Source organism: Cucurbita pepo, chromosome 18 (genome assembly GCF_057944985.1).
Source record: "Cucurbita pepo subsp. pepo isolate OVF chromosome 18, ASM5794498v1, whole genome shotgun sequence".
Classification (NCBI taxonomy): Eukaryota; Viridiplantae; Streptophyta; class Magnoliopsida; order Cucurbitales; family Cucurbitaceae; genus Cucurbita; species Cucurbita pepo.
This window is the reverse complement of record NC_141815.1, coordinates 8,450,140-8,476,927: the sequence shown is the minus strand read 5'-3', so window position 1 is coordinate 8,476,927 and position 26,788 is coordinate 8,450,140. Positions and strand designations below refer to the sequence as shown.

The following is a 26,788-nucleotide window of genomic DNA, read 5'->3' as shown; positions in this document are numbered from 1 at the left end:
CGGTGATTCAAATAGCACACACCATTGCTTCAGTTCTTCCGAACCTAAACCCTCACCCGCGGGTGATTTCTCTTGGCTTTCCATTGGATGGATTCCCCACGTGGCGGGTTCTTAGTGGTAAAGGGATACAAAGTGGAAGACTAGAGGAAGTCAATCGAGGGTTTGATTGGTGGGTGATGTGAGAACGGGTGAGAATAAGGGTCGGGATGGAAAAGGAGAACGTGGTGGAGTTGTTGCCACTTAGCGGAGGAAAACCTAATTGGGAAAGGACAGGGATGTCCCTGTCTGGGATAGGATCTCCCACTAATCCCAATTCTGGAAGCCAAAAACGTGTTCCAATAAAGGACAGGCTGTCCTTATCCCGGATAGGGTTTTCCCTATCCTGGATTTCGAACCTTAGCCATTAAGCCTCTCCAATCCACCTCTACCTTACCTAAGTGAAGTCCGAGTTGAATTTTCAAACCCGTGGTGAACATTACACTTTCGTGTTGCGTTTAGAGCAATTCACTTGTAAAATAGTTTTTCATCAACTGGGTTCTGCACGGTTCGTGTTTTTTCGTGTTGAAACCTTATCCTTCTCTTAAAAAAGCTTACGTCCATACCTAAAAATCCGAGTACGACAAATGTTTGTAAACAAATAACATTGAAAGAAGCTCGTAAGGACCTGAAAGAAATATACTCTATTTGATCTCGAAGTCTTCGTACAACACTTATTTCAATTTAATGTAAAACTTGTTCGTACTCAAGAAGGGAGATAGAGATTTGAATTTCCCAAATCGTGTGGAACAGTACACTTTCGTGTTGCGTTTAGAGCAACTTATCTGTAAAATAGTTTTTCATCAACAGGGTTCTTCACGGTTCGTGTTTTCTCGTGTTGAAACCTTATCGTTCTCTTAAAAACCCGGGTACGACAAATGTTTCTACTCAAATAACATTGAAAGAAGCCCGTAAGGACCTGAAAGAAATATACTCTATTTGATCTCGAAGTCTTCGTACAACACTTATTTCAATTTAATGTAAAACTTGTTCGTACTCAAGAAGGGAGATAGAGATTTGAATTTTCAAAATCGTGCGGAACAGTACACTTTCGTGTTGCGTTTGGAGCAATTCACTTGTGAAATAGTCTTTCGTTAGTAGGGTTTTGCACGGTTCGTGTTTTCTTGTATTGAAAACTTATCACTCTCTTAGAGAAGTCTGTGTCTCTGCCTAAGAATCCGAGCACGACAAATATTTCTAAACAAATAACATTGAAATAGCACGACAGTTCATCTCCGTCCAAATGTATAATTTAACTTTTTAATATTTCATAACGAAAAAGCTCGGAGATTTCTATTTAAGATAATAATAAAAATAATTCCCACATTTGCAATTATTTATTTATTAAAAAAGACAGATATTTTTAGAAGCAAACTCTAATTTTACAACTGTTTTTTTTTTTTAAACAAATTGACAAAATAAAATATGTCTTTAAATTTGACTTTTTTTTTTCGCAAGTGTTTGACTGTCTGTAGCTGGATTTTCTTTTTCATATGTTATATCATAATTATGTTTTAATCTATTTTTTTATAAATATTATATTTTATTTATTTTAATTCCTATATTTTCAATTTTCGAGTTATTAAAATTGAACTAAAAAAACATTAATTTATTAAAATTAAAAAAAATATATACATTAAATAGACCGTAATTATATTCCACGTCACATATTAACAAATTAATTCAAAAAGTCGTTACGATTAAGTTTATTCGTGATCTGAATCAATTTGTGGAAAATAAACGTAACTATTCAAACAACGATAAATTAGTCTGTATATATAATGCTAGCTCGTGTGGAATGGAGTGTTTGGGTCGTGAAATCTATTGGACCAACCTAAAATTTTCAGTAGGTTGAATGGGTGACCCGTTTGGGTTGGAGTGTTGTTTTGTTTTGTTTTGTTTATATCAAACATTCAGTGATAGGTAACAAACGTCAAACTACTATTAATTTTCATAATAATCTTAAAAATAGAGCAAAATTGAATCGTAACGCTATTTTCGAATCCTCAGAACAAAAAAAAAATAAAAAAAATTAATAGTTGGACCGGGTTGTCCAAATCAGTCAAATTCTCGAATCATATAAACACTCCTTATGTTGTCATAACTTTTAATTATATCGACATTACGTGGCAGAGTCACGTCCACAAATTACAACGTTTCACTGATAGAAAACAAATATCAAACTATTATTAATTTTCATAATATTAAAAATAGAGCAGAATTGGTTGAAATCCCATTTTCAAGTTCTAAAAAAACTAAAACTTACTCGATTTTTTCAGTCAAATTCTCGAGTCATATGCACACTACTAGTGTTTGTGTAACTTATAATCGACATATTGTTCAGTCAACATAGTCTTTACTTTTTGTGTTCCATTGTTTTCGTTGGCGTTTATTTTTATTTATCCCTATTAGACGGACACGACTATCCTCCACTTTGAGCATAAGCTCTCTTTCTTTTTGTGTTTCATTGTTTTTATCCCTGTTAGACGAACACAACTATCCACAATGGTATGATATTGTCCACTTTGAGCAATAGCTCTCATGGCTTTGCTTTGGGCTTCTCAAAAGGCCTCACCCCGAGAGAATATTCTTTATTTATAAACCCCATATGATCATTCCATAAATTAGTCGGTGTAGGACTTCTATCATCCAACACCTCCCCTCGAACAAAGTACGCCTCCCTTTAATTGAGGGGAGACTCCTCGCCTCCCCTTAATCAAGGCTAGACTCCTTTGGGCATGACTCTCTCTCATGGCTGAGGAGCCTTCGGGCATGACTCTCTTTCATGGCTATGCTTTGGGCTTCCACAAGCCTCACCCAATGAAAAGAGTATTCTTTGTTTATAAACTCATGATCATTCCCTAAATTAGTCGATGTGGGACTTTCATCATCCAACAATCCGGACGCTTAAAAAAAATAATAATAATAAAATGATGGTTAAAGGTCAAAGTCAAAGATGTGGTCATTCCCACTCTCACTCTCTTGTATTTTCTCAAGAAACAAACAACGTTGCAAAATGAATACAACTACTCATACCATTGACCCACCTCTACTTTTCTTTTCAATTTTTTAAATTCACACACAAAATTAAAAATCTATAATTAATTCATTTTTATAATTTTTTATTATTTAAATTTAAAAATTTGGTATCTAATATAACTTTAATAGCATGGTTTTAGGTAAATAATAAAAATGTAAATAATAATTTTTATTATGTAGGGCTGAATAAATATATATTTTTTAATTATTTAATTATTTAAACAAAATTATAATAAATTTATTGATTTTTGGCTTGATTTAATGTATAATTAAGTTATTGTTTTTCTAGATAAGTATTAATGAAATAATATTTTATAGAGACATTAAATTTTTTAAAATTTATTAAAATTAAGAACAAATTTAATGAATATTTTAAAGATTTAGTTAATAAAAAATTTTAAATTGAGTTTAATTAAAAATGTCACATTTTTTAATGTCTAAAATATATTGTTTGAATATTAAATTCTTTTAATTTTACGAATTAAAGATGTATTCCTATTTTACTTTTTTATTTATTTATTATAAAATAACTTTATTCAACTTTTAATAAATTTATTAGACACAAAATTAAAATTTTTGAAACTTATTAAATATTTAAAAAAAAAAAAAAAAAAAAACTAAATAGACACTATATTTAAAGCCCTCGTGTCTATTTCAACTGTGAGAGTAGGGATGTACATTCAATCCAATAACCTGAACTATTAGGTTGGGTTGGATTAACTTTTCGGGTTGGTTTGGGTTCATTTTTCTTCACCCGAACTGACTCGCGATTTCGGGTTCATAGGACAAAACTCTCTGGTTGACCCGGACAAAATAAAAATATATAAAATATATTAAGAAATTTATATTAATGTGGGTTTGTCAAAGTGGTACTTATCCTAACTCGTAGTGCTCACACTCGAGTTTGACTCCCAATAGTTTTTTTAAAAAATAATTTTTTTAATCATTAATGTAAACTTCTTAGTATATTTTATATATTTTTATTTGGCTTGAGTCAACCCGAGAGTTTTGTCCCATGAACTCGAAACTGAACCGAGTCAGTTCGAGTTCAGAAAAATGAACCCAAACCAACCCAAAAAGCGAATCCAACCCAACCCTTATAGTTCGGGTTGAGTTGGTTCGGGTTGTCGGGTTGAATGTACACCCCTAATCGAGATCGAGACCAAGACAAAACCTGCGATAACAAAATAAACAAACTCGATAAAAATTACGAAACTAAAAACTAATAACAACTTAAAGTTGAGATGGAGACGAGACTCGAACCTTTTGTTTAATAATAATTAAAAAAAAATATTAAAATTACACCGCTTAGCCTCCTTTCATTAATGTACAAAAATCCAACAAAACAACAATGAAAACCCATATTCTTTAGCTCTAACCTTGCACATTCATCTTCTCTTCATTCATCTCTAATGTTCTCTTTATTTCTATTCATATTTTCAAGAACTCAACATTTATTTTCTTCTTTCTCCAATGATTTGATTCTAATTCCAACGTTTTTAGTGTTTTTCTCCCTTTGTTTGGATTAAATTTTGAATGTTCTTGTAATTGATATCAATTTTCAACCAATTCAACACTTGGATAGTTGGTAAGGTAGTACTTCAATCCAGAAATATATTTAATAATCAAATGGAGGAAGCATAAGCGAAAGAGACAGCGATGGGGAGAGGAAGAATGGTGGGAACACTATGTTCATGCGCACTAACAATAAAGCTTTTCTGAATCAATAACAGTACAAAATGGAAGAATTCCTTTGAAATTTTGATGGGTTCTTTCCATTTTCCGCCATAGCCAAAAACCCAACAACCCCGCATCAAGAACAACAACAACAACAACAACAACAATCCGCCATTTCTTCCTTTTCAAGCCATTTCTGTCATTTTCTTCTTTACCCTTTTGGTTTATTGGTTTCTGATTTCCTCTCTTTGTTTGATGATTTGGGTTGGTTCTTGTTTTGGCGATGGTGGGTCGCTGAGGTTGTGAGCGCGTTAGCCCTTTTTTTTTTTTCCTCTTTTTGAGCTGCTTCAATGGGGAACTGCTGGTATCGATGGGTACCCACGGTTAATAGGGTATCGTCTAATGCTAAATCAGGTAACACTCTGATATGAACTTATGGATTTTGATACTCTTTTTGGTTATAATGATGAAACTCTGTTTTGTTCTTTTGATTATCCATGGTTCTTCTGGTTTTTGTGCTCTCTGTTCTTCATTTACCATGAAAACCATTTGTTCTTAGCAAAATCTCAAGAGATTTGTGAAGAAATCTGCTCGTTTATTTGCTTTGATCTGAAAAAAAGATGTAATGAGAGGAAAAATCTGTTTATCCACTCAGAAAGTGGAGATAATGTTGTGCAACAGTGGGAGTGGACATAGTGGGTTTGTTCTTATCACTGCTTAATGGTTCATAGTCAAATTTCACTTTTATGTTAGAATTTCTTAACCTATTGTCTCTTAATCTTAGTTTCTATTGGCTTTTGCTTTGTAATATCACCTTTTGTTCATTCAAATCATACTTTTGGTGTTTGGTTTCTGAGAAATGATATCATGTTCTTCAGAGTCTCCAAAAGTTGATATCACATCACCTTATCAAAGGAACAATGAACACAATTTGCCTTCTAACCCGAAAGAAGTAGAAGATTTACGTCGTGACTCGGCCACTAATCCGCTCATTGCATTTACATTCGATGAGCTGAAGTTAATCACCGAAAATTTTCGACAAGACCGTGTGCTGGGCGGAGGCGGGTTCGGAAGTGTTTATAAAGGGTTCATTACTGAGGATTTGAGAGAAGGAATTGTTCCACTTCCAGTGGCTGTTAAGGTTCATGATGGGTTTAATAGCTATCAAGGCCACAGGGAATGGCTGGTAGCTATCTGTTCTTCCTATTTTGTTGCTCATATTTGATTCCATGTGCTATCTCTAATCAAGATAGCTATTGTTTTCTAGGCAGAAGTCATATTTCTGGGGCAGCTTTCTCATCCAAATTTGGTTAAGTTGATCGGATATTGCTGCGAAGACGAGCATCGAGTACTTATTTACGAGTACATGGCTCGGGGGAGCGTCGAGAACAATTTGTTTTCAAGTAAGCAGCCAAGTAAACTCCGAGTTTTTCTTTGTCGACTCTTAGCTTCTTTGTTAGGATTGTGGTTTTTAGTTTCGAACGTTGCATATTATCGAACAAACACTTCATGTATCGGTTTCAAACCCTTTCGATTCGTCATAAGAACTCGGTTTTACTATTATAGAATTTTGTACTGTCTGAACTCGTTCTATCTTTCGAAGAATCGTCGTGGTATGCTATGTTGACATTCCATGACTGCAGGAGTGTTGCTTCCTTTGCCTTGGTCCATTAGAATGAAAATTGCCTTTGGTGCTGCAAAAGGACTAGCATTTCTTCACGACGCAGAAAAGCCTGTTATCTATCGTGATTTTAAGACGTCGAATATTCTGCTTGATTCGGTTCGTTTTGTTCTTGTTTCTCTGTTTACTGAAGTCGAAACATATAGATTTTTCGAGTAGTCGTTCACGTGTACATCAATGGTTTGGTTCTGATTGGTTTAGTTCAACGACAGGACTATAATCCGAAGCTTTCGGACTTTGGTCTCGCAAAAGATGGACCAGTGGGCGACAAATCTCATGTCTCTACTCGTATAATGGGAACGTATGGATATGCTGCACCGGAATACATATTGACAGGTACGAGTTCTTGGCCTTTATTTTGTTTTCTGGTCGAATGTTTTGTCGAATGGTCGAGTTACTCTGGTGGCAACGTATTATGCATTTCTCTTTTCTGCTCAGGACACTTGACCCCTCGAAGCGATGTTTATAGCTATGGAGTTGTTCTTCTCGAACTACTCACGGGAAGAAAGTCACTGGACAAACTACGACCAGCTCGAGAGCAAAACCTTACAGATTGGGCTCTTCCTCTCCTAAAAGAGAAGAAAAAGCTGATGACCATCGTCGATCCGAGGCTCGGAGGAGAATATCCCGTCAAAGGATTTCAGAAGGCAGCAATGCTGGCTTACCATTGCCTGAACAAGAACCCGAAAGCAAGGCCGTTGATGCGAGACATCGTCGACTCGTTGGAGCCGTTACAGGAAGTAAGTGATGAGGCAGTAATATCATCTGAAACAACCTCCTTACCTGTTGCCAATGAGACTACTTGACTAAGACAAGACATGGGAGCTTCAGCTACCTTTAGATGTGGAAGTTTTGTTTTATGATCAAATTATGTTTTAACTTTTAACCTTGCTAATACATTCTCACTGCTTGTAATACAAAATGTATTTGTAAATGTTACGTCGCTCGAGCCCCGAGTTCAAACCGCTCTTCCCTCGTTTAACACACCTCGAGCTCAAGTTTGAACCTCTCGAGTTCGAGTCTAAGTCCAATGCTCGTCTTACGTCTTTGCTACTTTCTTCGAAACCTTGCTTTTATAAGAAGGAGAACATTAATGGACACAACCACCAAGTTAAAGCGTCGGTTTTATCAATGAACATTCCTTGATTGGCTTGGCTACAAAAACGTGCAAAGAGGAGCACTGAAGGATACAACCAGTTGGAGATGTCGGGAAATCATAGTATATCCCTACGAGAGAGGGTCGGTATCTCGAGAGTTTTAGATGCCCCATTCGAGATTCTCATTATATCACATAATTTAGTAGATAAAAACGTCTGTTCGCATCTCAAACGTTGATAATTTTAGAAAAAAAAGAAAGGTTCTAGAGTGTTCCAAAATAGGACAATGGAGGAAGCCAAATCCAACGGCTAACAATGGGTGGAAAGTTCAGGAGGCTACAAGATTGTTGGGTTCGTTTTGCTCTCATTTTCCTATCCATCCTTTTGGAATTTGCTATAAAGAAACCTACTTCTCTTGTTGCCTCGAAATCCACTTACTGTGTGTATTAACGCAGTTTCGCCTCACTCACAGCGCTCGCCTCTCACCCTCTTATCCAAACCAATCCCTTCTCCCTCTAAACCCTAAAACCCCTTTTCGCCTCCGCCGTTTTCTTGTAAGCTTCCTTATCTCTTTTCATTCTCTTGGATTTTCTTACCCTTTACACGTTAGTTCATGCCTGCATTTCTAGCTGGATTTTGTTTTTGATGTGTCTTGAGCTTTCTGGGTTTCAATTGTTCTTACAGATTTGTGTGCCAATTGTTCAATTCATTTGTATTTTTCATTTCATTTCTGGGTTTTGGATGTTCTTCCCCTTTGTTGCATGCATCTTTAGAGCTTGTTTTTGTGTATGCTTGCTGATTCATTTCTATTTTGTTTCATCTTCTAATTTCTTTTGGGTTTCATGATTGTTTAAGAATTTTGATGTTCTTGTGTTTGTTCATGTCATTTTGTTTCTGGGTGTTAATCTATCCAATCTTCCCTACATGGGTTTTGGGTTTGCTTCACTCTCCTGTGTGTAATTAAGGCTGTTCTTTGTTCATGCTTGCTGATTTAATTCTGCATTATCTCTGTGATTTTCGTACTTTCTTTGGTTTTTGAATGCTGTTTGAGAATTGTGTGTAATTAAAGCTGTTCTTCGTTCATGCTTGCTGATTTAATTCTGCATTATCTCTGTGATTTTCGTACTTTTTTTGGTTTCTAAATGCTGTTTGAGAATTGTGTGTCAATTCCTGTGTTGATGATTTTGTTTTGTAATTTGTCTACTCGGGTTTTCAACCCTTGTTCTATTTGTTTGCAATTGATGTTATGAAGTTGTTTCGATTTGAACTAGTTAACGATACCGATTACTTTCTGTTTTCGGTTTTAAATAGGGGAGATGGCTTCTACTTTCACAGCCATGTCTTCCGTTGGTACCCTTGCTGCACCTGGAAGCCGTGTTGTGGATAAAAAGCTTCTATCGTCTTCTGATAAGTTGACTTCTCGCACGTCCATTTCTTCATTTGCACTCCCGAAAAGACAGAGCGTAGTTCTTAGAAGAAACCGTTCTTCCAAGATCTCTGCCATGGCGAAGGAGTTGCACTTCAACCAGGATGGTTCGGCTATTAAGAAATTACAGGTGAGCTCTAGTTGTTGCTCGTTTATTCAAATCTACTTGCAATGAAGCTATTTGAGTTTCTTTTATCGTTCTTGTAACGAGACGCCTCGTTGTTTCAGAATGGTGTGAACAAACTTGCAGACTTGGTCGGAGTTACTCTTGGTCCTAAAGGAAGAAATGTGGTTCTTGAGAGCAAGTATGGCTCCCCAAAAATTGTCAATGATGGTGTAACCGTTGCAAAAGAGGTATCCAACTATGCATTTAGACTCCTTATGAGATCTCACATCGGTTGGGGAGGAGAACAAAGCACTTTTTATAAGGGTGTGGAAACCTCTCTCTAGCAGACGCGTTTTAAAAACCTTGAGGGAAAGCCCGAGAGAGGACAATATCTGCTAGCGGTGGGCTTGGGTCGTTACACTCCAACTCTTCCCCTTTATTTCTCTATACTGAAATACTTTCAAATTTATGTTTGTTTCACTGCGACTTTTAAACATTTTTTGTTGCTACCGATAGAAAACTTGACCTCACGGGTATTTACTTGTGCCGGCTAGGTTGAGTTGGAGGATCCAGTTGAGAACATTGGTGCTAAGCTAGTTAGACAAGCTGCTGCAAAGACCAACGACTTAGCCGGAGATGGAACGACAACTTCAGTTGTTTTGGCTCAGGGTCTTATCGCTGAAGGTGTCAAGGTATTCAGATTCAGAGTAGTGTTATGTTTAAGCATTCCCTCATGGATTTTTACTAACTCATCTGAACATATTTTAGGTCGTGGCAGCTGGAGCAAACCCTGTTCTTATCACAAGAGGCATTGAAAAAACGGCCAAAGCGCTGGTCTCTGAACTCAAAAAAATGTCGAAAGAGGTAAAAGTGCATGGTTTAACGACTCCCATCATTTGACGGTTGGATGAAATGTTTCTTAACAAGCAATTATATTCGTGAATGGTTAGGTTGAAGACAGCGAATTGGCCGATGTGGCTGCAGTTAGTGCTGGAAATAACTACGAAGTAGGTAACATGATAGCCGAAGCCATGAGCAAGGTAGGACGAAAGGGTGTGGTGACTCTTGAAGAGGGAAGGAGTGCCGATAACAGTCTCTATGTCGTCGAAGGAATGCAGTTTGACAGGGGTTATATCTCTCCTTATTTTGTCACCGATAGCGAGAAAATGGCCGTGGAATTCGATAATTGCAAGGTATATGCGATATTCCATTGAATCATTTCATGATTGGCCGTAAGTCTTCGTGTTTTCGTGTCTTCTAACCTTCTGTACTATGTGAACAGCTGCTTCTTGTTGACAAAAAGATCACTAATGCAAGGGATCTTATTAACATACTGGAAGAGGCCATCAGAGGTGGCTATCCCGTTTTGATAATGGCCGAGGATATCGAGCAAGAAGCTCTGGCAACTCTTGTAGTAAACAAACTGAGAGGATCTTTGAAGATCGCTGCACTTAAAGCTCCAGGGTTTGGCGAGCGCAAGAGCCAGTACCTTGACGACATTGCTATTCTTACTGGAGGTCTTCTCTCTTCTTCATTCATTCCCTTAATGAAGGAAGCGTAAGTTATCGATGTTTTTCTGGGTTGTTATTGATTTTCTTTTTCGGGTTATACAGCCACGGTTATCAGAGAGGAGGTCGGGCTTTCCTTAGACAAAGCTGGAAAGGAGGTACTTGGAACTGCATCCAAGGTCGTGCTTACCAAAGATACCACGACAATTGTTGGCGACGGTAGCACCCAAGACGCAGTTTCTAAGCGTGTTGCACAGATTAAAACTCTGATTGAGGTAGACATAGTGATATTTTAAGTTTATTTTATTGTTTTTGCTCGAAGTTTTTCACGTCATGCTCGAGCCGACTGACTGGATACTGATTTGGTCGTAATTATGTAGGCTGCAGACCAAGACTACGAGAAAGAGAAACTTAACGAGAGAATTGCCAAACTTTCTGGTGGTGTAGCAGTTATACAGGTAAATTTAGTTTCCGTAGTGTATCAGCTTGTTCTACGAACTAGGCGTCTATACATGTTTGTGACGTTTTGCCAATTCATGAAGGTTGGAGCACAAACCGAGACCGAACTCAAGGAAAAGAAACTGAGAGTTGAAGACGCTCTTAACGCTACGAAGGTACTGTTTAATATGCTGCGTCTTTCTAAAATGGCTGTATTAGCTAAGAATCGACGAAGTAACGGCTTCGACCATGGAACGATTATTACTTTTCATGGTTGAATGGATTTGGGTTAATGTCGAAAATTTGAAACGATTTGCAGGCAGCTGTTGAGGAAGGTATTGTTGTTGGCGGTGGTTGCACCCTCCTTAGACTCGCATCGAAGGTCGACGCGATCAAGGAATCCTTTGAAAATGATGAAGAGAAGGTAACCTGTCTAGTGAAATTGTGTTCCATTAACTAGGCCACACTATATAATGGGTGGTACTTGATAAGTTTGTCATGTCTGTTCTTTACCATGTACTGTTGGTTCTTTTTAAATGTCTGGTTCGATGGCAGGTCGGAGCCGACATTGTCAAGAGAGCATTAGCTTATCCCCTCAAGCTGATAGCGAAGAACGCCGGTGTCAATGGTAGCGTTGTTAGCGAGAAGGTATATATGATTACAGTGCAACTGTTCGTTCTATCTCTCTGTCGTTCGTTGTCGTGGCTGTACGAAATTGTTGAGGTTTTTGTTTCTTTATCAGGTGTTGTCCAGTGACAACTTTAGATATGGATACAATGCAGCAACTGGGAATTATGAAGACCTTATGGCTGCTGGAATCATCGATCCAACCAAGGTGAGCATCGGCCGATCCTTTTCATTGGACACGTTAAAATACGATAATGTTTGTTTTTCTCGAGTAAAAAAACGAGCCCGAGACCGAGGCTAGCTACAGAAAGGGGACCTCAATCCAACAAAGCAAACTAAGCTTATAGTTGCAACAATGCCTTGTTGTGAGATCCCACGAGCATTCCTTATAAGGGTGTGAAAACCTCTCCCTAGTATATGCGTTTTAAAATCGTGATGCTGATGCTGATACGTAACAGGTTAAAGCGGACAATATTTATTAGTGGTTAGCTTGAACTGTTACAAATGGTATCAGAGCCGAATACCGGACGGTTTGCCAGCATCTTTGCTGAGCCTTGAAAGAGGTGAATTGTAAAATCCCACATCGGTTGGAGAGGGGAATGAAACATCCTTATAAGGGTAAGGGTGTGAAAACCTCTCTCTAGTAGGAGTGTTTTAAAACCGTGAGGTTGATGGCGATGGGCGAAGCAGATAACTTCTGTTAGTAGTGGGCTTGGGCTGTTTCAAATAGTATCAGAGCCAGACACCGGGCGGTGTGGATTGTGAAAACCTCTCCCCAGTGGAAGTATTTTAAAACCGTGAGGTTGATAGCAAGGGGCCAAAGCAGATAATATCTGTTAGTAGTGGGCTTGGGCTGTTACAAATGGTATCAGGGCCAGACACTGGCTGTTACAAATGGTATCAGGGCCAGACACTGGCTGTTACAAATGGTATCAGGGCCAGACACTGGCTGTTACAAATGGTATCAAGGCCAGACACTGGCTGTTACAAATGGTATCAGGGCCAGACACTGGCTGTTACAAATGGTATCAGGGCCAGACACTGGCTGTTACAAATGGTATCAGGGCCAGACACTGGCTGTTACAAATGGTATCAGGGCCAGACACTGGCTGTTACAAATGGTATCAGGGCCAGACACTGGGGAGTGTGGATTGTGAGATCCCACATCGGTTGGAGAGGGAAATGGGCCAAAGCGGACAACATTTGTTAGCGGTGGGCTTGGGCGGTTACCATTTCTCACCTCCCAAACCTCATCGGACTGCATCACGTCTTTAAAAATCTTATTAATAGAGTAGTATGGTGTATGTGTGAAGTGGGGGATGTGTGTTTATGTTTGTTCAGGTGGTTAGATGCTGCTTAGAACATGCAGCTTCAGTGGCGAAGACATTCTTGATGTCGGACTGTGTGGTGGTGGAGATCAAGGAGCCTGAGCCAGTTGCTGCCGGCAATCCCATGGACAATTCAGGATATGGGTACTGATGAGAGTAGCAGTCAAAAGAATGAAGGGAGGCAGCGATGAATGGTGTTAAAAAGAGGCCATTTTTCATGTTTATTTTTGTAGATTCAGCCATTTCTTTGCCCTAAAGAGAGAGTCCTTAGAAGAAAATATGAAAGCATTGAAAGAACATTAGAATGATGGAGACAGAGATCTTCTTTTGTGGAATTTTAATGATTCAGAGCATATTCTTCTCTTTAACTTCTTTCTCTCTCTTTTCTCCCATGTTCAAAACTATCATTTGCTTTCAAAAAATGGTGACTTTTCGTACAACATCGATCACCGAGAATGTTGGTCTCGGGATGGATTGTGATATCTCACATTGGTTAAGGAGGGAAACGACGAAACATTTTCTTTTTACAAGGGTTCGGAAACCCGTATGCATTTTAAAAACCTGAAACCTCGTTTTAAATGAAAGTCCAAAGAGAATATCTACCGGGCCGTTATAGTTGATATCAGAGTTAGACATTGGACCTGTTGGACCTTATATATATATATATATAGTTGGACAACGGCCCTTTTATATATATATATATATATATATAAATAAAGTTGTTACATGGTATCAGACAAACATTGGGCCTTATATATATATATAAAGTTGTTACAGATATATAAAGTTGGCATATGCCTGCTCTAACCGAGATTTTTGGAGATGATTCTGTACTACAATTCAGCGGAGAAACTTTGGGGCACCCTTGGGGTAATGCATCAGGTGCCGTAGCTAACCGAGTAGCTCTAGAAGCATGTGTACAAGCTCGTAATGAGGGACGTGATCTTGCTCGTGAGGTAATGAAATTATCCATGAGGCTAGTAAATGGAGTTAGAGTCAGACACTAGACCTTATATATATATATAGTTGGTATCCAGACACTAGACCTTATATCTATCTATATATATATATATATAGTTGGTATCAGAGCTAGACACTAGACCTTTTATATATATATATATATATATATATATATATATATACATGCAGTTGGTATCAGAGCCAAACATTGGACCTTATATATATAAAGTTGTTACAGTTGGTATCAGACAAACATTGGACCTTATATATAAAGTTGTTACAGTGGGTATCAGAGCCAAACACTGAATCTTATATATATAAAGTTGTTACAGTTGGTATCAGAACCAGGACCTTATGTATATAAAGTTGGTATCAGAGCCAGACACTGGACTTTATATATAAAGTTACATGTAATAGATCTATCAACGTCACGTGCATATATGTGCTCAGAATTCAAAATTTGGATTCAGACCCCTAATAACTCCGATATTTTTTTACATCTCATGCAACATAGTTACGATTAATCATGAAGTTCTTACGATTGAGTTAAAAAAGTTAATTACGAAGGTATGCTATTGCATCTTTCGTTCTAAGAATAATTTAAGAACATTAAAATTTAAAATAAAAATTAATAGAACACCTTCAATAAAAACTAAAATTTACATTTTGTCTACGATAAATATTTGTTTAAATTATAAATGTTTCTCAACATTAAAATTTGTTTAAAAAAAAAAAAAAAATTGTAAGAATAAAAATTATATATGAGAAATAAATAAATAAATAAATAAATAAGATTTATTTATTTAAAAAAAAAAAAAAAAAACAGCAGCAGAAGAAAAGGTACACGGAATAACCAAACAACCATCAGTTTCGATCGTTGCGAAAAGCGCGTCCCTCTTTTCTCTATTTTTATTTTTTATTTTCCATTTTCTTTAACCGTTTTTTTTTAATTTTTTTTTTTATAAATATTATAGATTTTTAAAATTTATATAGTTTAGAAAACGTGAGGCTTCTTAATAAAAAAAAATATATACTGTCTTTAAAGAATTTGAGCTCGTGATGCCTATGATCTTTTAGGGTCTAAAACGTTGAACGGGTTGAACGGGTTTATATTATTATATGATTTGATTAAATTGATATATTATAGGATTGGAAGTAGGTGAATTGAATGCCTAAAGAACAAATAAAACCCAAAAATATATATTAAAGAAAAAAAATGGAAAAAAGTAAGCATACAGAAAGAGTGTGAAAAAGAGGAAGAATGAATGAAAAACGTAACACTCCAAATCCATGCATGTTACTAAATGGCTAATTCTTTTTTTTTTTTTTTTTCATTTTTGATTTTGATTTTCTTGTTTAAATTTTTAAACCACTTTTTGATTTTGATTTTGATTTTGATTTTGATTATTTTTCGGTTCTTGATCTTTCCTGTAATCTCTCTCTCTCTCTCTCTCTCTCTATTTCTGTTTCTATTTCTATATCTCCATCTTCTTCTTCTTCTTCTTCTTCTTCTTCACGCCGCCTCTCTTTCTCACCTTACCTACAGCGCTCTGTCACTCTTCTTTTGCATTGTTCTTTGTTGTATCATAAACCCAATTCCCCACATTCTCTTCTTCTCACTCAAACGTACTGTTCTTCATTCATTTTCGTGTATATTGTCGTTTCTTCCTTTGATTCCTCGTTTTTCTCACGTGGGTGTCGTTTTCTTTTCATATCATCAACTGGGTTAGTCTCGATCCTCTGTTTTTCATTTTCTTTTTCATCATCCGGCGTTGGGAATCTGTGTGATTCTTGGATTTTGTTTGCTTATGTTTATGTAATCTTTTATGACCCATGTTTTTGGGGGATTTCTTATGTTGGGTTCTTGGATTTAGGCTTTCTTTTGATGATTTATTCTCGAGCTGGAAATCTAATGATGTTGTTGATCTATTTTCTGTTTTTCGTGTTCTTGGGTTTGAATGTTTCGTTTATAGAATTGCTTGTTTACTGGGAAATCGTCTCAATGATGAGATTGTTCTTGATGGGTTTGTCATTGTTGATTAAAGGGTGTTGCCATATAGTTCTTGTTGGTTTCTTTTTTGTAGAATTTAAGGTTTAGAATGGCTTGTTTCTATTTGTGTTCTTCATCTAAGACTTGTTAGTGTTCTGATATAGGTCATCTAAGGCTTACAGAATAGAAAAATGGGCAGTAAACTGAAGCTTGAACTTGAGAAGCTCTTCAGTGAGGATCTGATAGTTGCTTGTGACAATGAACATGCTGAAGAATCTGTTCATAAAGGAATGTCTTCGATGGTTGCAGATTCTTGTAATGGGTTGTCCTTGGATGAACTCCACAATAATGGGAGTTTGGAGAATGGAAAGGTCTCGATCGGTCAATTTGGAGACCGATCGTTGACATCTGCAGTCGAGAAGCTAAGTTTGGGCGGGGAGGGGACAGGGAAGACTTGGATGAATCACCCCAATTTGATGGATGATCAATTTGAAAGCTATTTGAATAAACATTCACTCAAAACTGAACCATCAATGGTGAGTGATCCCCCTTTGAGACCTTCACATTGTGTGAACAATGGCTATTATGAGATTCGTATGCCGGGTCTTCCCCCTCAGATCTCGGTCGAAGCGAGACCTGTTTCTGATGTCCACAAGAATGGGGAGGCGGGTCACGTTCCGCCATTGAAGACTCCTTCTGCTATGCCATTCACTCATCATGAACAAATGTTGCACAGTGGGTTATCCCCAATTCATTTTATGCGCCCACAACAAATGAATCATGGTGAAATAGGTTCAAATTGTACAAAAGAACAGCAGCTCCTGAGCTGCAGGATGCAAGGACAGCACCAATACCTGTATGATCTTCATAATCAGCAACGGGAATATTCGAATCTATTTGAATCTTGTGGTAAACCATTTGGGTCGTTGCGGTTTCGGAGTCCGAATCAGGAATGTTTTATTGAGGTTCCATTTTCTCCCTATCTTGGGCAGTTTAAACATGAAGGATTCTGCAATAGGACTGCACATTATGCGGGTTCGGGCGTACCAAATCTTGTATTTACAAAACCGAACGTAGATACGTTAGATTCCCAGGAAAAGAGTTTCAATCAATGTTCTCCTAGGAAGGTCCCCATGAGGACACATGGACCGATCGGAGTTGATTGTATGAAGGCTCCGATCGGAGTTGATGCTGAGAAACTTAAGTATTATATCAGCAATGGATTTGGTTGTCCAAGTTGTATTGTTAGGCAGAATGGTTTACCTTCAACAACTAAAGATTGCATCTGTCATGACAACTTAAGGGCATCTTCTACGTTATCGAGTTACGAAAATCATTCGATAGAGATACCGCCTTCAAAATGTAACTCTCTTGACGAAGCCACGGGTAAAATATATCTCATGGCTAAAGATCAACATGGTTGTCGCTTCTTACAACGGATGTTCACTGAGGGTACTAAAGAAGATATCGAGATGATTTTCGGTGAGATCATTCATCATGTTTCTGAGCTCATGATTGACCCTTTTGGAAACTATTTGATACAGAAACTCCTTGGAGTTTGTGACGAGGATCAACGCCTTCAAATTCTTTATAAGATTAACCGACCCGGTGAACTGATTCGAATCTCGTGTAATATGCATGGGTATGCTCTATCTCTGTCTGTCTTTGATCTAGTTCTCTTCTTTAATATTCATGTTTCCAAACTACAGGACTCGTGCCGTTCAGAAGCTCATCGAGACTCTCAAAACGCCGGAGCAGTTTTCCATGGTTGTCTCTTTATTGAAGACTGGTATAGTGATACTCATGAAGAATGTTAATGGTAACCATGTAGCACAGCATTGCCTGCAGTATTTGATGCCTGATTATATTGGTGTAAGATTTGTTTCTTGAAACTTTGCTCTCAATTTAGCTTGCCATCTTGCAATAAAATGGATTCTTCTGCAGTTTCTTTTTGATGCTGCAATAAAATCTTGTGTCGAGGTTGCAACCGATCGCCACGGTTGTTGCGTGCTTCAAAAGTGCCTTTCTGTTTCTGATGCTCGATACCGAGACCGTTTGCTAAGCGAGGTCGTACGTAATGCTTTGGTCCTTTCCCAAGATCAGTACGGGTAATTTACTTTTGTTCTCTGCACTCTACATTGTCCATAAGTGCTCGACTTTACGTTGCAATGATGCAGGAACTATGTCGTGCAATTCTCCCTCGAGCTTGGGCGCTGTCCTACGAGCATTCCTTGGGTGACGCCTGGTATCTTCAAACGACTAGAGGGCCATTTTGCAGACTTGTCTATCCAGAAATATAGCAGTAATGTTGTTGAAAAATGTGCTTATACTGGAGAAGATTATCTCTTTAAGATTATCGACGAGTTGATCAACGACGAACGATTCAGTCAAATTATGCTGAACCCATATGGAAACTATGCAGTTCAAGCTGTTCTTGCTCGTTCTTGGAATTTCAAAGTGAGTATCACTCCCCCTTTGGCTCCTATGAAGTTAGTACTCACTGGTTGTTGAACTGTTTGATTTATACAATCTCTACTGCATTGAACTATGAACAGAGTCCTGTTCATGCTAAACTTGTGGCTGCTATCAGACCGCACGTCCCGTTGCTCAGGACGAACATGTATGGGAAGAAAGTCCTCGCCGTGCTAACAAAAGCGAGCTAAACGGCTGCTGCTATCATCGACGAAGATTGCCTGCCTTCTAACCTGCATTTCTTGTTGTTTGTTAAAAGGACATGACTAGTTTTGTCTTTCTCTTTGTTCTTTTGTTTGTTAAGGGAGCTTAGGCCATTAACCATGGCTGCAACTGTGCAACATGGTTCGTCTCCATATCTCGAAAGAAAACCAACCGGAGTTGAAGACGATCATCCATCTCAATCCGTTCCAACAAATGGTAACATGTCTGTATTTTCCTTTGTAGATTCGCTGTTGTACTGGCGACCGAGATGACGATGGTAAGCTTCGGCTCTTTTTGAGGGTAATGTATAGACCGCAAAATATGATTGAAATCATCGGGTCTGTGGAGGAGGAGTCATCTGCTACTACTCGTCTTTGTTCGAGAGCTTTTTTTGCTTTTTAGTTCAATAAATGTGTAGTTGGAGAATCGAACCATCAATCTTTATCTACTTAACTAGCTCGATTGAGTTGTTTAGAAAGCTCGTGATTTGTTCTTCTCCTCGAATATGCATGAAAACGAAATAAAGTCTATGTTTCCTATAAAGGGCAGAGAAAAAGGAGGAGATGAAAGGTAGTAATGATGGTGTTGGAGGTCAAAATGGTAACTTTAATGGAGTGTGTTTTTGTCTAAGAAATAAATGGCTAATTTGTTGTTCGCTTTAATAATGAATAAGAAAGGTGAAGTTGGAGGTCTAAGCGACGTCGTTTTTTTAGCCGTTGTCAGTCTAGGAATACGACATGTCGGAAAGGGTATTTAAAAAATAACAATAACTCAGCAAAAAAAAAAAAAAGAAAAAAAAAAAAAAGAAAAAATAATAATAATAATAAAACGAAGAATGTGAAACAAGGATCATTTTTGAAAGACGCGAAAAATTTGTTTTTTTTTTTTTAAATTTATTTTTTATATAAAAAAGAATTTAAAAGATTATTTTGTTGGCCAATTTTAAAAGATTATTCCTGTTATCCCGATCATGATTTTCCTACTCAGAGGGAAAAGTCTTTCCCTTTTTCTTTTCCCTTTTTGGCCGGTTGTGGGACAAGGAGGGATTTGAACCCTTGACATGGTGGTGATACCATTTGTAACGACCCAGATCCACCATGAGCAGATATTATTCTCTTTGGACATTTGAACCCTTGACATCGTGGTGATACCATTTGTAACGACCCAGATCCACCATGAGCAGATATTATTCTCTTTGGACTTACCTTCAGGCTCTATTAAAACGCGTGCTACGGGAAGGTTTTCATACCCTTATAAATGGTGGTTTGTTCTTCTCCCCAAGATATCACACTTCTCCCCAAGATATCACACTTCTCCCCAAGACATCACAATGGTCCTTCCCTTTTTGGCCGGTTGTGGGCAAGGAGGGATTCGAACCCCTGACATCGTGGTTCGTAGCCACGTGCTCTAATCCTCTGAGCTATAGGCCCCACCCCCTATCTCCACTGAATATGATCTGTTAACATTTGGAAAATAGGACGATTCTTTCTTCACCATCTCTTTAATTGTAAAACCATCTCTTTAACCATCTCTTTAATTGTAAAACCAAGAAGAATGAATTGAAAAAAATAGCTATCGAAACTTTCTTTCTTCAAAAATAAAAAAAGATCCGCTATCGTTCACCACACCTAATTTCATTTGATTCTTTGTTCTCATCCCTGATTTCACTTAAAATAAAGATTTTGCCATAAAATAACAGATATACTGACTTAACTAGAAATTTACCATTTAAAGCATCATGAACAACAAAATAACTCCAATTTCATCAACAAATTTCCATACGAGCATTCAAAAATATCATAAATCAAATTATTATCAAGTAATATAGCAAATTCTCAATTTGAAGAAAAAAAAAAAAATTGAAAAATGGACATCCAAACAAACCATATTATAACACAAAAAAGTACAAATATATATTGTTATAAAGTTTGGTCAAACATTAGAATAATATGAAATCTTTGTTCATATAAAATATTTGAAAAAGACATTATTTTAAGGAAAGGTAGAGAGAGAGAGAGAGAAATTAAAAATTAAAAATAAATAAATAAATAAATAAAGAATTTGTTTTGATTTTGATATCTCCAACAATTCCCCCAAAACAAACAAAACCCATCAGTGTAAGCCTCACACACACAGAGTGAAAGAAAAGAAAAAAAAAAAAAAAAAAAAAAGGGGAAGAAACAATGGAAAACGTAACACTCCAAATCCATGCAGGTTACTTGATTTCTATCTCCTTTTGATTGATATTTACAAATCTCTCTTTATTTTTCCTATAATTTCTCCTCCTTTAATCCTTCTCTTCTTCTTCACGCCGCCTCTCTTCTTCCTCTTCTGCTTCTTCTTCTTCTTCTCCTACACCGCTTTGCCTTCCCTTTCGATCCCCCTTCTATTCCATTCGATCATTCATGGAAAACCCACATTTTCTTTTCCAACTTCTTTCATAAAAAACTTTCCCTTTTTCCTCCACATTCCCCCTTTTCGCCTTTTTGCTCATCGTTTACTGGGTTAGTCTTGATTGATCCTTTTGCATTTTTTGTGTTCTTGGAGCTCTTGCGATTCTGATTTTGTTTGATCGAGTTCTGTGAGTTTATGACCCTGTTTTTGATTTTGATGATCGACCATGTTTTTGGGAGTTTTCTTTGTCTATTTGTGTGTGTGTTCTTAGAAGACTTTTGGGTTTTTGATCTACATGAATGTTGTTTTTTCATTGTAATGAAGAAGGGTACACTCTATTAGTGATCGATCGTGATAAGTTTTATGGGTTTGGTGATTTTTGATTGGATTCTGATTATTGGGTTTTGTTCTAAATTTGTTGTTCTTATCTGGGTTGTGGGATTATAGTGATTTGATTGCTGTTCTTTGCAATGTAGATTGGGAATTTGTTCGAATTATGAACTGATCGTTGAAACTGAAGAACTGTTTGCCTTTTGCTGCTTTATAGGCTGAAGTAGGAACGTTTGTGGTACTGTTTCATTTGTTCTTTAGGTGAGGGGTTTGCTTGTGAGATACAACAATGGAGGAGATGGGTAATGAACTGGAATTTGCTGATCTAGCGAGGCTTATTGGTGATGAGTTTCCAAATGTTGCATCTGGTAATGCACATAATGAAGAACAAGGCTTGTTTTCGGTACCGGTGAGCTCCTATGAAGGGCCTTCGGTTCGAAATTTCGATAGCAATGGGAATTTTATGGATGGAAATATCTCTATGAGTAAACTCCAGCAATTATCTAGGCAAAATTCCATGCCAGGGGACTCGTCCTTGACGCTTGCGTTTGAGAAGTTGAACTTTGGCGATGAGGCGAAGGGGCGTGCTTGGAAGTCGTTGCAGCAGGGTCATGCCGTTCTGTTGGAAGATCATTACTCAGAGAATTTGAACACACAATTACACATTATGGATCCATCAGTGTTAGCTTCTTGGGGTTCTTCTAATCACTTGAGTAATGGTGTTCATAGCCCTCATATGACAAAATTTAGCCATCAAAACTCTCCTTCTAGACACATACCTGAACAGTACAATAAGTGGCAGGTTGGTCAGCTACAGTCTTTCGAGACGTCCTCCACTGCGATGCCGTTAAACCATGAGATGGCTAATGCGTCTTCTCCAAATTTTCAGTTCCCTATTACACCTCAAATGCAGCAAATTTTCCATAACGGGCGGCCTCCGGTTCGTTACATACATCCGCAACAGATAAATCACTGTCAAATTGGTTGGAATTACGCCGAGGAGGATAAGTTGTATAGGATGCATGAGCAGTACCCATACCTGCAGCATCTTCATAAGCAGCAAATTCAATCACATGAGAACATTGCAAGTAGGATTTCATGTCAGAATCGTAAGCAGCCATATTACGAGGTTCCAATAGCTCACCATCTCGAACAGTCTAATTATGAACCATCTTGGAAGACGTATGCGTTTCATAGGGGTTCAAATCAGTTTAGTCCTGTATTTCCATCACACTATATGGACACAATTCAAGGTATGGAGAAATTTTCCTTTCCTAGAAAGATCCTTGCAAGGAGTCCTAGATTGAACACAGTTGATTCTTTGAGGTTTATGTCTATTGGTGCTGATAAATCAGCCAATCATGTCAACCAAAGTAGAATAATTCGCTCAAATAGCTGTGTTCGACGCAACAATTTGACTGAATGCATTTATCGTGATCACTCATCTGCCATGTACTCGAAATCAGCAAGTCTTAAGTTGTTTCCTGAAAGATTTAACTCTGTTGATGAAGTCAGGGGTAGAATATTTCTCATGGCTAAAGACCAACATGGTTGTCGTTTCTTGCAACGAAAATTTGTGGAGGGTACAGATGAGGATATTGAGAAGATTTTCGACGAAATCATCGATCATGTTGTTGACCTCATGCTAGATGCATTTGGAAATTATCTAGTACAGAAGCTGCTTGAAGTTTGTAACGAAAATCAACGGATGCAAATTCTACATAGAATTACACAGAACCACGGCGAACTTGTTATAATTTCATGTGACATGCATGGGTACGCTCTTTTCCTGTCCTTTTTGATACCTCACGGGTCGTATATCCTAAATTCTTCTATCTTTACCACAGGACTCGTGCCATTCAGAAGGTTATTGAGACTCTTAAAACACAAGAGCAAGTCGACATGATTATCTCGGCTTTAAAGCCTGGTATAGTTACTCTGATGAAGAACATAAACGGCAACCATGTGGCACAACATTGCCTTGATTATTTAATGCCTAGTTGCCGCGAGGTGAGGATTATATTTCCCGATCTGTTTCAAGTGTGAAGATACTCACCTTTTCATCTGTAGTTTCGTCGTTTAGAACAACACGAAGGCCATCAGTATCTGTTTGATCATAGGAAACTATAAAATAAATTCCATACGTGATGCAAAGGAGTAATCGTTTTTATTTGCATCTTTCTTGAGATTTTTGCTATTTTCATTCAAATTGTTCCTTTGGTTATTTCCCACTCAAGAAAAAGCATAGTCTTCAAGTAGTAGTCTTCGATATCTCTTTGAACTGATGGGTTAGAACCTAATTTATGATCTGAACTACAATCTATTCTAGAAAATTTGTGGTAATAAGAACAAACGATCGCACGCGGGACGGGAATTTCTTTCTTTCTATTCTTTTCGTAGATTTCAATGTTAATGTTGTTGTTGCTTGTGTTCTCATCTGTTACTGCTTTCGCTGCAGTTACTATTTGATGCTGCAAGAAATAGTTGTGTTGATCTTGCAACTGATCGCCACGGTTGTTGTGTTCTTCAAAAATGCCTCAGTTGTTCCAATAGCTTAGAACGAGATAATTTAATAAGCGAGATTACTCAAAATGCGCTGATTATTTCCCAAGATCAATATGGGTAATTCTATGCTCTCCCCCTTTCCTTTTTCTCTCTCTATCTTATGTTCTTTGGTTTAAGTACTACTTTGGTCCCGTACTTTCGGTTTTGGTTCATTATGGTCTCTATACTTTCAAAACGCTTAAATAGTGATCATTTTAGGACCACAATTAACCAAAATCGAACATACATGGATGAGATAAGAACGAACATTTTGCAAGTATAGAGGCTAAGTGAACCGAAACTGAAACTAGGAGGATCAAAGTAGTGTGTCTTTTATTTATTTTGGAAACAGATCAAGAAAAAGTTTTGGATTGGTCTAAAATAAGTATGAATATTAAGAATTATTCTCTTTGTAGCCATAGGATCATGTTAGCTTTGTTTTCTGACTCATATTCAACTTCAGTACGAATGTTGGAGTTGATTTGGAACTATGAACATGAACTGACTAAATTAAATTATATGCAGGAACTATGTTGTGCAATTCATCCTCAAGCTTAATCAGCGATGGGCTATGGAAGCTATACACAAACAGCTAGAGGGTAATTATGGGGACTTGTCCATGCAGAAATATAGTAGCAACGTCGTCGAAAAGTGCCTGCTATTTGCATATGGAGGACAACTCCCTAAGATTATGCATGAGTTGATCAATGATCCACAATTTGGTAAAATCATGCAGGACCCATATGGCAATTATGTAATTCAAACGGCATTGGGTAATACAGAGGTTAGGGCCAAGATTTCCCTTTTCTTTTTGGTAATTGTGTTCATATATGAAGAATGTGTGACGCCTTCTATTGTCAAACGGTGCTCGTAACTTTTCAAATTTGGAAACGTTACTATAAAAGTCATCTTAATGAAATAAAAACTATGCATCCCTCGTTTCAACGTCATGACAATTTTGCTGATTAGGTTAGCATAGTTCAATTGGTTCAAGCATATGCCTTCAGTGAAGAGGTTAAAGATTCAATTCTCCTAACCCCACGTGTAGTTTAGCTTAAAATGGTGTGAGGGGACCTATACCTTCGGTGAAGTGGTTAAAGATTCAATTCTCCTAACCCCACGTGTCGTTTAGCTTAAAATGGTGTGAGGGCGTCTATACCTTCAGTGAAGAGGTTAAAGATTCAATTCTCCTAACCCCACGTGTCGTTTAGCTTAAAATGGTGTGAGGGCGTCTATACCTTCAGTGAAGAGGTTAAAGATTCAATTCTCCTAACCCCACGTGTCGTTTAGCTTAAAATGGTGTGAGAGGGTCCATACCTTCAGTGAAGAGGTTAAAGATTCAATTCTCCTAACCCCACGTGTCGTTTAGTTTAAAATGGTATGAGGGGGTCTATACCTTCAGTGAAGAGGTTAAAGATTCAATTCTCCTGACCCCACGTGTTATTTAGTTTAAAATGGTGTGAGGGGATCTATACCTTCACTGAAGAGGTTAAAGATTCAATTCTCCTAACCCCACGTGTCGTTTAACTTAAAATGGTTGGAGACCATGGAAGGATTACTCTTTGCGTTGTCCCATTTTCGAATCACACTAGCAAAATTTTCTTAGAAGATACGCTTTCTTTTACTGACTGACTCATTGACCCTGAACAACCTTTCTAGTCAAAGATCCTAACGCTTCGGTGCTATGGAAACTCGAACATAAAATGTCGAAATTTCTTTTATATTATATCGTCCAACTGTTTTCGCACTTTTCTAATGCAAAGGAAGGCTTTTGGAAAACTGATTTGTAATGTAATTAGATGAATGTCTGTTTGTCTGCCATGCAGGGTAATCTCCATACTAAATTGGTCGAAGCGATAAGGCCACATATTCCCGTACTCAGGACGAGTCCATACGGAAAGAAAGTCCTTGCAGTATTTGGAAAATGCAACTAACCGTTTACTCGAGCGCTTCTAGTCATCGTATCATCTTGGTAAGAAAGCATAACAATTATTTTCCTTCAGTACTTTCTTTTAGTAAAGAATTTAGGCCAGGTCTATCTGGAAACAAACTTATCATGGGTGAAGACATATCCATATCTTCCCTAATCGTCGTTTTGGATAAGAGTTTAGGTTGGTCGTTTGGCTCGTTCATTGGCCGTGTTGTTTTTCTTGATTTTTTCTCTCGTTTATTCGGCATAGTAAATAAATCGGTGAAGGTATAGAAGAGGGTATATGCAGTGTTGTACATTTGTTGGGATTCTGTTTCTGAAGCTCATTGCATGTAGAAGAAGAGTATATGTGTGAGATATGAGAGGGGCTTGCTTTGTATCATGCTACTGCTGCTTCTGCTGCTATCTTTTTTGGTTGGGCTGTGTAATTATCTCTCCTGTGAATTTATTGCAATTTGGGCTCTGTTTATTGTTCTGTCTCTTGCTTTTTTCGAACGTTTAGAGATCTATTAGACGTATTTAAAAGTTTGAGGACCAAATAGATACATTTAGCGGAGTTTAGGGATTGAATTTCTGCTGTCCCTGCCCGTTTCGTAGTGTTCTTCTTCCTCCCTCGTATTTTGTTGTGTACGATCAACAAACCACTAAGTAACTAGCTGCATAAGGAACATCCACACTATTCACTAAGACGGTCTCTAGGACGACTACCGTTCAAGGAAACGAAAAAAGGAAAGCTCTTTAAAGAGGGTTGAGTGAATAAGCTAGCTATTAGCGGATACGGCTCGTCTTCAAAGCCTCCCTTCTCTGTACTATAACTTTTTCGAATAGCTCCATCCCTCTATTCTCCTCTTTAGACTCTTAGAACTCGACTTTGGATTGCTGCCATTGGGAAAGAGTTGTCCACTCTTCTCCTGATTCTCGCTCGAGGATGGTTGTCTGTCTCGATCTTTACTCTCTTGCTTTTAGGATCCCTTGCAGGCATTGATGCCACTTTTCAGCAT

The 26,788-nt window shown here is 37.7% G+C and overlaps 4 protein-coding genes across 10 annotated transcripts; all 4 read left to right on the top strand.

Annotated features, from left to right (window-relative positions):
* Positions 1 to 4,497: 4,497 nt before the first annotated feature.
* On the top strand, positions 4,498 to 7,401 carry LOC111779617 (putative serine/threonine-protein kinase PBL16). Of its 2 annotated transcripts, none has more exons than XM_023659701.2 (6): positions 4,498 to 5,166; positions 5,631 to 5,938; positions 6,020 to 6,167; positions 6,396 to 6,532; positions 6,646 to 6,769; positions 6,872 to 7,401. In XM_023659701.2, the coding sequence occupies exons 1-6, from the start codon at positions 5,103 to 5,105 to the stop codon at positions 7,237 to 7,239; spliced, it is 1,149 nt and encodes a 382-aa protein (XP_023515469.1). In that variant the 5' UTR covers positions 4,498 to 5,102; the 3' UTR covers positions 7,240 to 7,401. The 2 variants fall into 2 exon arrangements, with proteins under 2 accessions (XP_023515469.1, XP_023515470.1); XM_023659702.2 differs by having other exon boundaries at positions 4,507 to 5,166; positions 6,020 to 6,155.
* A 489-nt stretch (positions 7,402 to 7,890) lies between these two features.
* On the top strand, positions 7,891 to 13,331 carry LOC111779776 (ruBisCO large subunit-binding protein subunit beta, chloroplastic). Its single transcript, XM_023659915.2, has 14 exons — positions 7,891 to 8,084; positions 8,842 to 9,086; positions 9,185 to 9,310; positions 9,617 to 9,754; positions 9,831 to 9,926; positions 10,013 to 10,255; positions 10,345 to 10,579; positions 10,676 to 10,845; positions 10,951 to 11,028; positions 11,113 to 11,184; positions 11,328 to 11,432; positions 11,564 to 11,656; positions 11,751 to 11,843; positions 12,977 to 13,331. Exons 2-14 carry the CDS (start codon positions 8,847 to 8,849, stop codon positions 13,112 to 13,114), a joined length of 1,827 nt encoding a protein of 608 aa, XP_023515683.2. The 5' UTR covers positions 7,891 to 8,084; positions 8,842 to 8,846; the 3' UTR covers positions 13,115 to 13,331.
* Positions 13,332 to 15,333: 2,002 nt separating this feature from the next.
* Positions 15,334 to 19,037, top strand: LOC111779775 (putative pumilio homolog 8, chloroplastic). The gene is made up of 6 exons (XM_023659913.2): positions 15,334 to 15,648; positions 16,078 to 17,555; positions 17,623 to 17,785; positions 17,858 to 18,021; positions 18,091 to 18,370; positions 18,469 to 19,037. Exons 2-6 carry the CDS (start codon positions 16,105 to 16,107, stop codon positions 18,574 to 18,576), a joined length of 2,166 nt encoding a protein of 721 aa, XP_023515681.2. The 5' UTR covers positions 15,334 to 15,648; positions 16,078 to 16,104; the 3' UTR covers positions 18,577 to 19,037.
* A 1,631-nt stretch (positions 19,038 to 20,668) lies between these two features.
* On the top strand, positions 20,669 to 26,266 carry LOC111780301 (pumilio homolog 12). Of its 6 annotated transcripts, XM_023660674.2 has the most exons (7): positions 20,838 to 21,093; positions 21,460 to 22,115; positions 22,203 to 23,089; positions 23,161 to 23,323; positions 23,772 to 23,935; positions 24,383 to 24,641; positions 25,684 to 26,266. In XM_023660674.2, the coding sequence occupies exons 2-7, from the start codon at positions 21,603 to 21,605 to the stop codon at positions 25,789 to 25,791; spliced, it is 2,094 nt and encodes a 697-aa protein (XP_023516442.2). In that variant the 5' UTR covers positions 20,838 to 21,093; positions 21,460 to 21,602; the 3' UTR covers positions 25,792 to 26,266. The 6 variants fall into 6 exon arrangements, with proteins under 6 accessions (XP_023516440.2, XP_023516436.2, XP_023516442.2 ...); XM_023660672.2 differs by lacking the exon at positions 20,838 to 21,093 and adding an exon at positions 20,669 to 20,803 and having other exon boundaries at positions 21,531 to 23,089; XM_023660668.2 differs by lacking the exon at positions 20,838 to 21,093 and adding an exon at positions 20,677 to 20,803 and having other exon boundaries at positions 21,460 to 23,089.
* Positions 26,267 to 26,788: the final 522 nt, after the last annotated feature.